The 11,289-nt window shown below is 43.7% G+C and overlaps 1 protein-coding gene across 1 annotated transcript in view; it reads left to right on the forward strand.

Moving 5' to 3' along the window:
- The window catches only part of MS4A1 (membrane spanning 4-domains A1), a 17,681-nt gene extending 15,171 nt beyond the window's left edge, over positions 1–2,510 (forward strand). Inside the window, exons 6-7 of the mRNA XM_044680975.1 lie at positions 200–301; positions 2,122–2,510. Coding sequence (XP_044536910.1) covers positions 200–301; positions 2,122–2,304 — 285 coding nt within the window. The 3' untranslated portion in view covers positions 2,305–2,510. The remainder of the gene's footprint in view (positions 1–199; positions 302–2,121) is intronic.
- Positions 2,511–11,289: the final 8,779 nt, after the last annotated feature.

Consider the following 11,289-nt stretch of genomic DNA (forward strand, 5'->3'; position numbering starts at 1 on the left):
GAAGGAAGGAAGGAAGGAAGGAAGGAAGGAAGGAAGGAAGGAAGGAAGGAAGGAAGGAAGGAAGGGATTGGATTGGTTGGCCTCTAAAATTGTTTTGATGTTGGGTTCTGATCTAGGCTATAGTCTAGATGTCCTATAAAATCTCTTTAATCTCAAATTCCAGTATTTTCTCACCATTCCTTCTCTGGACATTCTGCAGGGAATTTTGGCTGTCATGCTGATTTTTACTTTTCTCCAGAACTGCTTGGTAGCATGCATCACAGAAAATGAATGGCAAACTCTGTGCTATGGTGCCCAAACAGTGAGTACTGGCCTGGTCCCAAAGCTTAACAATTTAGCCAACAATCAATCTGAGCTTAAAACCCAATGCTTCAGAATTTTGACAAATGATGAGTCCTTAAAATAAGACCTCATCCCTTTTCTGCCTTACAAATTCTCTCTGCCAAGCCCAGGATGGTGGAAAGAACATGGGATTTGGAGTCAGAGGCATGGGTTCAAATCCTAGCTCTGCTACCTATGTAATCATATGAATGCTATTTAAATGTTTCTGGACTTGTCAATGAAATCAGCAAGCATTTACTAAGCACTGACCATGCATATCCTTGCTTCAGTTTCCTCCTTTGTAAAATGAGTGGGCTGGACTCTAATGAGCTCTAAGATTCCTTGAAACTTCTCATCTAAAATCAAAGTCCTGTGCCAGTAGCTATACAGAAGAGGATGGACACTGTACTCATATGGCTCCTTCTTCCATTTCTCCTCAAGTGTAAAAATTAAAGTGATAGGCAACACAATCTCCTAAAGCTTCTCAATAAGTCCTTTGTGGAGCAGGGGAGATAGAGGTAGCAGATGAAAGAAAAAGGTTGAGACAGGAAATCAAGATTTAAATTAAAGAACATATACACTAAACTCTACCAGAATGAAGGCAAGGACTGCATCCTATCTAAATCTTATATCTACTAGCTTAAAGCTATGTCCACATTAGGTACATAATAAATGCATTGTTTTTAAAAATCCTCTTACTGTTTCTGCTTCATGCCCAGATTGTGGGGTAGGACACTTAGGAAAGGCTGCTTTTTGGTTGTTTTCCTGTGAGCCTTCATTTTACAGATGAGAAACCAAGGCTAAGAAATAGCTAGCCCAAAGTCCCACAGTAAATTAGGAGCAGCACCAAGATCAAATTTAGCACAGATCTCCCGACATCCAGTTCTATGCACTTCCCATTTTACCAAATTTTGGAGAGGGGATTCTTGTTCAGGTTCCCACTGGACTAATTCACCTCTGAGGTCCCTTTTTAATTCACCTCTGAGGTCCCTTTTCATTCCAAGAGTTAGTGAACCAGTGAATCTGGCACTTGCCTGGTAACATTTTTTTTTTTTTATCCTGGGACTCCATTCTAGGAGCATAGGGCCACAACCAGTAGGCAATGGGACACACAGTCACTCAGGGTCACCCAGCTGGGAAGTGTCTGAGCCCGGACTTGAACCTAGGACCTTTCGTCTCTAGGCCTGGCTCTCAATCCACTGAGCTAGCCCAGCTGCCCCTACTTTAGGTTGCAGTTTCTTTAGCAGATGTAGTTTTTACAGGGTGGGGTTGCTAGCCCCACGCCCAACCCTCCTCCTTTTTTCATCCGGGTTAGGGACCGTCCTTGGCCCAGGAGTGGTAAGGGTGGGCAGTAGGGGTCAAGTGACTTGCCCAAGGTCACATAGCTGGAAGTGTCCGAGGCCGGACTTGAACCTAGGGCCTCCAGTCTCTAGGCCTGGCTCTCAATCCACTGAGCCACTCAGCTGCCCCTCTGGTAACCTTTGGTACAACTTAACTTTAAGCATCTTGAGAAAGATCAGGACAAGAAAGTAATACAGGCCTACCCCTGCAGGATGACAGATGACCATGAACTAATAAAGGTCTGCCACTTACTATACTGTGTGACCTTGGCCAAGTCACTGACCTTTCTGGCCCTCAATTCCTCCTCTGCAAAATGAGGAGCTAGACTTTAATGGCCCCTAAACTTCCTTCTAGCTCTAAATCTCTAGTTCTATGATTCACTAAAAGATGTAGAAAATATGTACATGACAAAGAACTAGGAAGTGCTGACAGTAAAAGTAATTTCACTTTCTGCTGCAGAGTGTGATTCTCCTCTCCACAGAAGAAAGGAAGGAGCAGGTAGTCCAGCTAACTGTGGTGCCCTCTCAGCCAAAGGAAGAGGACGATCTGGAAACTCTTCCAGCTCAAGAAGAAGAGAAAGAAGCCAACTTTCCAGACCCTCCCCAGGAAAGCACCCCAACAGAGGATGCCAGCTCCTCTTGAGTATTGTTGTTGAACACCTCAAGGCATCTGTCTGACTCTTCCTCCTTGCTATCCTTCTCCACATCTGTCCCACCTCTCTATGTCTCCTTCTGGCTTTTTTTTTTTTTGTGGGGAATCTTGAACATTTTTCTATTTCCCAGCAAGTAGTAGATTGTAGCAAATTCTGCCTTTGTGTTCTTAAATGAAAGACAACAGGAAGAGAATAAGCTCTTGAAATTTTATCCACTAACACAGATTTTTGTTCAGATTCAGGCTGGCCAAGATGGCTTCAGACATCCATTTCAGCTCTAAGGTTCAAGTGACAGAGGACTGCCTTTACCTGGGATGGATGTTATTATTCATACCAATAAACACAATTTTCTCTCACTCCCCTAACCAGGGGAAAAAAGGGCTCCTTCTGTCTTATCCCTCACATTTCTCCCACTTACTACACAAGTAACTTGCCATTTCAAATATGCTTCCAAGAGAGCATTGGAAAGATTCTCCTGTTTTCTTCTCCTGTGAACTTGGCCTCATGCAAAGGCACACTCATAAAGGGTGGTTTATAACCTGCCAATTTCCACACCCCGGTACAGCTTCCTGCTCATCCTTCCAGAAGCCTCCTTCCCTTTGTCCTTGTTCAAATTGGCCCAGGCCCATAGCCAACAGAGGTAGCTGAGACTTGCCTTCCCAAAATACTCACTTCTGTACTCACAAAACTAGAAAACAGTCCAAGGAAGCACAGAACCAGGTATTTGGGATCAACATCAGAGTTGGCCCTATGGGAAACACTACATGGAAAGTGACATTGTCAGAATTACTAGATCAAACAGATCCATCTCTGCCTTTCAACATACAAAGCCTGGAGTATGGAAATAGCTTCCTATTTGATGTCACAGCTCTCCAATTCATTCTTCACAGTGTTGCCAAAAATAACCTTCTTATGACACAGTTTGAAATATCTAACTCCCTTGCTCAAAGCCCTTCACTATCCCCCTTACTGCCTCCAGGACAAATGCCAAATTCCTCAGTTTGCCACCTAAGGTATTTAATAATCTGGTTCCAAATTCCCTCTCTAGCTTATTTTTCAAGTAGCTCCCCTTGTTCTTCTCAACATTCTAGCCAATAGTTTCCTGATTCTGATAGGCTATTTTCTATGTCCAAGCATTCACACCACTGTCCCCCTTGCATGGAATCCACTCTACCTTTTCCTTCTGAGATCTTCTTTTCCTTCAGGGTTCCCTTTATATTCTAGGTCTTCCACACAGAGTTCCCTGATCCAGAATCCCACAACATTCTCTAGACACCCCAAGTTTACTGGAGCCTTATGCTAGAATTTCTCTTTGCCCCCCCCACTCCTCCTAACTGGACATGATACATGTCTATGTGTACATCACACCCCAGCCCCAAGAGAGTAAAAGCTCCTTGAGGGGTAAAAGGGTAGCTTTGACCTTCTATCTCCAGCACTTACAACTCTGCCTCATCTCTAGGTGCTGAATCATCCCAAAACTCACTAAGGACCCAGTGCTAAATAAATGGGTTTAAAAGGAAACAAAATCAACCAGTGAGTCATTCTTTCACACCTACTATCTCTCTTCATTGGTCAGGCACAAAATGTGTCCCTTCCCAGAACCACTCCGATTTAGAGGCCTCTGGCCTCTGTCTGGACAAGAGGCAGGTTTTCCAGAGTCCAGGAGTCGCCACAGGGTCCCTAGAATGGCTGCACAGCACCAGAACAATGTCTCCCAGCACGGTAGGGAGGATTCCACCCATCACCTCAGAGCGATATAGTTCAGAGGTTCAGAAGTAAGATCTTTTGCTTTATCATCCAAAGGTTGTCTTGGGGTAACAAAGAAAAAAAAAGGTACAGGCTAGTGTTAAATTTTCACACCAGCTCAAAGGAATAATAAACTGGAGGAATTCCATGTGAACTGGAAAGACCTCCAGGAATTGATGCTGAGCGAAAGGAGCAGAGCCAGAAGAACATTGTACAGAGAGACCAATACACTGTGGTAAAATAGGATGTAATGAACTTCTGTACTAGCAGCAATGCAATGACCCAGGACAATTCTGAGGGATTTAAGGAAAAGAACGCTACCCACATTCAGAGGAAGAACTATAGGAGTGGAAACAGAAGGAAAACAACTGCTTGAACACATGGGTTGAGGCAGACATGATTGGGGATGTAGACTCGAAACTACCACACCAATGCAATGATCAACAATTTGGCAATAGGTCTTAATCAATGACACATGTTAAAACCAGTGGAAATACGCATCAGCCATGGGGGGGGGGAGGGAGCGAAGGGGGCGAAGGGGAAAGTAAGAGCATGAATTATGTAACCATGTTAACTTTTCTAAAAAATAAATATTAATAAATGTTTAAGAAAATTTCACACCAGCAACTCTAAGATCTTCACTCACAATCCAGCTGCTGATCTATATTAATGGAGGAAACTTCCTCATTCAAGCATTCCTCATGCTGATAAAATCATAATACCAGACCCCCCCCAAAAAAATTTAGCTCTGAGACTGATTCAAGATAAAGAAAATGAACAAACATTTATCAAGTGCCTAGGGTTAGATTTGAACTCAGATTTTCCTGACTCCAGGACCAGTGCTTGGCTGACTCAAAGGTCCATATATCAAAATCCTTTTTGTATCAGTAGATCCCTTGACTCAAAGGAGCTCAGACTAAGAACTGGAAAGCTCTTCTGGCTTGGGCATGAAAATCCCTCAATTGCAGGACAAGCTCTTGCCCCTGTCAGTGGCCTAACCTATCAAGGTCTCCAAGGACAGATGACCTAGTCAGGTCACTTCTTGAAGAGCAGGAGGTGAGGGGCCAAAGTCATCTTTCATCTAAGTTCAGGCCTTCCTTAGTGTGTGAAGTAGAATTTGGGTGGGGTTCATACCCCCCAAAAATCACTCTAATGAACAGACAGGAAGACTTGGTAAGATAGATGCTGGTAGAGAAAAGCTGCTTTATTTGGAGAAAACAGTGGACAGCAAGGAGGGGAGGATGGAGGAGGGGAAGGAGAGGAAAAGGGATTTTGCCCATGCAAGCAGTTTGCTCAGAGCAAAAATGGCCTCTCTCCTTCTAGGTACAATCACAGACTTTTATAATAATCCTGACACAAGATACTCCTCTTCCCCCTGTCCAATTCCAAAAAAGGGGGGGGGGGGGATGTGTGATGTTTCAACTCTTAAGCCCATGATTTTCAACATTACATACCCCTAAAGACCCCCATGATCAAGAAAAACTCATGACTATCATGGGATTCTGTTAGATTTAAATTAATATCCAATAACTCCAAGTATCATATTTTATAAGATTTATTAGTAATCACGAAGTAGAAGAAATACAAGAACAAAAGTAAAAGCCTGAGTATAGGCACAGGAGTAAAATTCTCCTACCTGGCACTCACCCAACCCACCACAGACCACATTCCCGGCAAAAGAGAACGAGAGGGCAGAGCTACACGCAAAATATCTCCTCCCTACGTTAGCACGTCATGTGAGAAGGAACATGGGAAGCTGGGATTTAGAATCCTGAGGAGCAAAATTCTAATTACAGCCTGGGACCATAAAAGATCCTTTTGAAACTCCCTGTTCCTTTTTATCTTATAGTTGGCTTTCTTCCTAGGGTACAGATAAACTTCTCAAAGTTTTTTAAAAGAGGTCAGGAAAACTAAAAACTTATGGGGGGGAAGGTTGGGGGTGTCAAGACCTGCTTGACAAAACAGTCAAGGTCCTCAAAAGGCAGTAAGAAAAATGAGAAGACCACAGTAGGATTAGGAGAACCACTGAAGATGGTAGCTATCAAGGGCAAGATTTATTGAGAGTAGCTACTATTTTATAGAGAGAGCAAATTGAGTTAGGGATTTTGCACATGCTTCCACATACTCAGTAAAAGGTAATGACTGACAAAGTGGCACAATGTAATCTGTATACCTCATCAAATCTAGATAATAATTTCTATAGGATAATAAATCAACATGTTAAAGCCTTAGATTCCCAAGGAAATGCATACATCAGTGATTTTGTGGGAACATCTAGTACAGTGATTCCCAAAGTGGGCATCACCACCCCCTGGTGGGTGCTGCGGCGATCCAGGAGAGCAGTGATGGTCACAGGTGCATTGATATTTCCTATTAATTGCTGTTAAAATTTAAAAAAATTAATTTCCAGGGGGCTAAGGAATATTTTTTTTTCTGGAAAGAGGGTGGCAGGCCAAAAAAGTTTGGGAACCACTGATCTAGTGCATGGGTTTGAGAAAGAGTGGGAACTTGAGGCTATAGGCCTCAGGGTGAAAAACTGAGAAACTTCAGTGGCATTATGGCCCAGAGTTGTGCTCAATAAACCCCAGGCTGTGCCTTCCATGTCTCCAAAGCTTTGCTCCATTGGGTCTCAGGTTTTGTCTCCTTCTGGTGGGGAGGTGGGGTAATTTTAGTCTAAGGAACAGTAATACTAAGGGGTCTTAAAGATTGAAGTTACAAGTCAAAAACTAGTCTGAGAATTACACACTGAATCTCATCCCACACACTTAACATTTACCACAGTGTTTTGTATACAGCTGTTGAATAAATGCCACCTTTTCTGAGTACTTCCTTCCCTATTAAAACTGATGATAGTTGGGGCAGTGAGTGGTTCAATGAATAGAGAGCCAGATATGGAGATGGGAGGGTCTCAGGTTCAAATCTGGACTTAAGACACTTCCTACCTATGTGACCTGGGCAAGCCACTTAACCCCCATTGCCTAGACCTCATTATTCTCTTGCCTTGAAACCAATACACAGCATTGATTCTAAAATGTAAGATAAGGGTTTTAAAGAAATGACAGCATAATGGAGTGGGGATCAAAAGACAGGATGGAAGTCAATAAGCTCAAGTTCCAACTTTGATATTCACTACGTGTGATCCTGGGCCTCAGACTGCTCTTTAAGGAAGGAAGTTACAAATGAGTTCCTGATCTGCATGGAAGAAGAAGTTTTGCATCAGCTGTTCCCTCTACCAATGAAATCACAAGTACGTCCAAAAGCTAGGTATTGGAAATGTGTTCTGAATATGTGTATGTTTATATATACACTTTAAAATTTTTATGTATATATACATACAAAGCAACCATTTATAATTATAAATAAGTACAGCTATAGTTGGGATAGGGCTGATATTGAGATAAGATTATCTCTAAGTTAGGTTAAAGAAAGATAGCGATAGGTAGAAGAGAATGCTTACCCCAAGAGAGTGAGGGACACTGGACTGGGTTTCAAAATGAAGTTCCGATTCTTCCTACTGCTATGTGACCTGAGGTAAGGCACTTCCCTTCCTCTGAGGTTACTTTTTCTCATGTGTAAAATGAGAGGGTTTGTGGTGCAGGACCTTTAAGAGACCTATGATCATATCTTCGCTTAAAAAAAAGGATAATCGTTTATAGGATGTGTTGTGAGGAGAGCATCTTTGCAACATTAAAGCACTTAACAGAATAAAGATTTTAATATTTTCATTAGGTGCTTTGAAAGATGTGGGAAAGGAAGAGAGGGAGTAAATAGGTTCTGCTTCCAGAAGAATTTAACAACACTAGTCTTCTCCTCTGAAGAATGGACAGAATGAGAGCTTTTCTAAGATATTTAAGGCATCAAACCCCAACAAGGGGAAGGCTTTCTTTGTATCCCTAGATTTTAGCACATGCTAAGTACTTGATAGGGGCAGCTAGGTGGTACAACGGATAGGGTGCTGGGTCTGGAGTCTTCCTGATTTCAAATCTGGCCTTAGACATGTACTAGTTATATGACCTTGGGCAAGTGACTTCATCCTGTTTGCCTCAGGTTCCTTATTTTTAAAATGAGCTGGAGGAGGAAATGGCAAACCACTTCAGGATCTCTACCAAGGAAACCCCAAATGGGTCCACGAAGTGCTGGGCAAAACTGAATAACAACAGTAACAAGAAGCACTTGATAAAGTATTGTAGAATGATTTTTCAAGCCATTGCAAAGACCTGCCTTCCCCAGTCTGGGCCACCAACTGGTACTTCTAGTCCCAACATCTGGTCCTGCTCAGACCTGGGCCTCAAACACTACCAGCTGCAGGAGGGAGAGATGGGCATAAAGAGAAACTTGTGAACTCAGCTGGAGGTGGAAGAATGGAGAAGTGCCAAAGGAGATCAGGCTCCTGGCAGGACTGCACACTCCCTTGCCCCACCCTCCTCAGCATCTGGTGGCTGGTCCTTTTAGGGCCTGTTGTCCTGACTTCTAGGGGAAAGCCCTGCTCTCCCACCCTAGGTAAACATCGGTGATGACTGACTGCACTATTTGTACTGGAAAAGGAGACCTGCTACTTCCTGCTATAACCACCTCAAATACACAAACCACCTCTAGCTGTATTTCTTCCTTGTCTGAGACTGTTTCAGAGTCCAATGTGCAGAAGGGAAAGAAGACCTGCTACAAGGTGGCCACAGAGCTCTGGTTTTCCTAAGGGCCAGCACAAATAAGGGCACTGCAGAGAGGACATTGCTCACTCCACTGCTCACTCTACTTGAGTTAGCTGAAGGTCCAGGGCAGACCTCTCTTCCCCTCACCCCATGCTTTAGGACCAAACTAAGGAATTTCTGGGACAAGTCTGCAAGCTTCCTGTGTTTCATTAAATCTTTGAAGCCTTGGGCTGGGAAATGCCAGTAAATCTGTATCATTCATCAACTAAACTCTTTCTTAATAATAATCCTGGCTGGCATTTACAGAGCACTCCAAGGCTTGTAAAATGCCTTATGATTATTGTCTCTTTTGATCCTCACCACAACCCTGTGAGAGAGGTGACATTATTATCCCTATTTTATGGAAGAGGAAACAGAGGCTAAGGAAGATGACATGCCTTGCCCAAGTCACATAGCTAGGAAGTGACTGAGGCCAGATATGACATAGTCTTCCTGACTCCTGGTCACCTACATGCCTCTAATAGGAAGCCCCTGCCTGTGCTATACTTTCTTAAGAACAAGGCAGGAAAGAGTGGCTGCCTCTAGGGGGCTTCCATTCTCCTAGGACAGGGATGGCAAACCTTTTAGAGATGGAGTGCTGGGCCCTGTGCCCACCCCAGAGACGAGGGCCATGCCTTGCCCCTCCCCACCTCACCTCACCTCCAGCCCCCTCCCTCGCCCCCAGATAGAGGAGGAAAGAAGAGTTGCCATTGGGCTGACTGGGCAGAGGGGCAGGAGAGGGGAAGAATGTCCTCAGGCGTGGTAGAGAGAGTAGGAGGGGAGCAGCTCTGCCCCAGACCCTCTGGCTTTCTAGTAACAAATTCTGGTGGCCAACAGGCATGCCCACAGAGAGGGCTCTGTGTGCCATTTCTGGTACATGTGCCATAGGTTCACAAAGGACAATGGTTATGGGAATTTGAATTATGAGAGGATTTCTTAAATTAACATTTTCAGATTAGTCATGTCAACTTGAAATGTGGAGACCCAAAGTTTGCCCCTGTACCATGAGAATTCGCCATGAGGGAGGTCTCAGACTGCCAATTTCAGACTAAAGGATAGATCTTAAAGTAATTGATAATCCCAGCTTAGCTAGCAGACCTAATCAAATGTTAAGTATCCATTTAGTCTTAGTTCCCCCCATTGTATAAGAGCTGGAAGGAGAGGAGAGTCAGGGGATGGTGCTAAACTTTTTTTATGTAATCATAATATATATAATTCCTATTCTCTTTTCTTCTATAAAATATTCCTGGTTCCGGGTTAAGATGGCGGCAGAGTAAGAAGCAGCTCTTAACCTCTCCTGACCGAAACACACAAAACTCTTCAAGGGGACATAAAAACAAGTCCAGACGAACGGAGGAACCCCACAACAGGGCACAGCGTGGAAGGTACGTGGAATCGAGACATTTCCAGGCTAAAAAGGGCTCTCCTTAAATCGCGAGCTGAGCAACCGCCCCACCCTCACCCCCTCCACACTCACCTATAGCTTCGAACCCAGCTAAAAAGAAATAGAGCAAGTTTGGGGCACCCATCGAGTCATCAGCAGCTCCGGGACCTGTCCCTGAGAGCAGCAAGACTTAGGACCCCATTAAGTCAAGAACGCACGCGAAAGCTGAGCGCGCGGGAGCAGAGAGTGGACGCTGGGCGCGCAGAGTGCCGGCTGAGCAGAGGTGTGGGTGGAGGCAAACACAACCAGGAACTAAAGCCTAAGTGGGGAACCAGTGCAGACGGGTATACGACTGTGGAAGCAGCGCCCTGAGACTTGTAAAGAAACTTCCTGCAGAGGATCAAGCAAGGGAATCCACCAGGGGGCTTGACCTTGGAAAAAACTAGAACTCAGACCTCAGGAGCCAATAGATCTCAGACAGACACTGAGAGCGAGGATAAACCTGAGAAGCTGCTGGGCTAATGATGGCTAACCAGTTACAGGAAATTCAGAAGAGAAAGAATAATAACAAAAAAAAGAAGTCTTTAACACTCGACAGCTTCTACACAGAGAAAATCCAGACAACCGAGCAAACAGAGGAGGAGAACAAACAACCATCCAGACCCTCCCCAAATAAGGAAAACTCCTCACAAGCTATGGACGAGTTCAAATCTGAGATTTTGAGGAAAATGGAAGAGATATGGCAAGAAAATAACAGCTTAAAAGGTAGAATCTTGCAGCTGGAAAGCGAGGCTCAGAAACCAAATGAACTGATAAGCAAATTGAACACAAGAAATGACCAGATTGAAAAGGAATACCAAAAGATTATGGCCGAAAACAAGAAGATTATGGCCGAAAACCAAAAGATTATGGCTGATTACCAGAAGCTTATGGCCGAAAACCAAAAGATTATAGCAGAAAATCAATCCCTAAAGGCTAGAATTGAGCAAGTAGAAACTAATGATCTCTCAAGACAACAAGAACAAATAAAACAAAGCCAAAAGACTGAAAAAATAGAAGGAAACATGAAATATCTCAATGAGAGAGTGACAGACCAAGAAAACCGGTCTAGAAGAGACAATTTGAGAATAATTGGTCTTCCAGAAAAAACAGAAATT

Source organism: Gracilinanus agilis, chromosome 6 (genome assembly GCF_016433145.1).
Source record: "Gracilinanus agilis isolate LMUSP501 chromosome 6, AgileGrace, whole genome shotgun sequence".
Classification (NCBI taxonomy): domain Eukaryota; kingdom Metazoa; phylum Chordata; class Mammalia; order Didelphimorphia; family Didelphidae; genus Gracilinanus; species Gracilinanus agilis.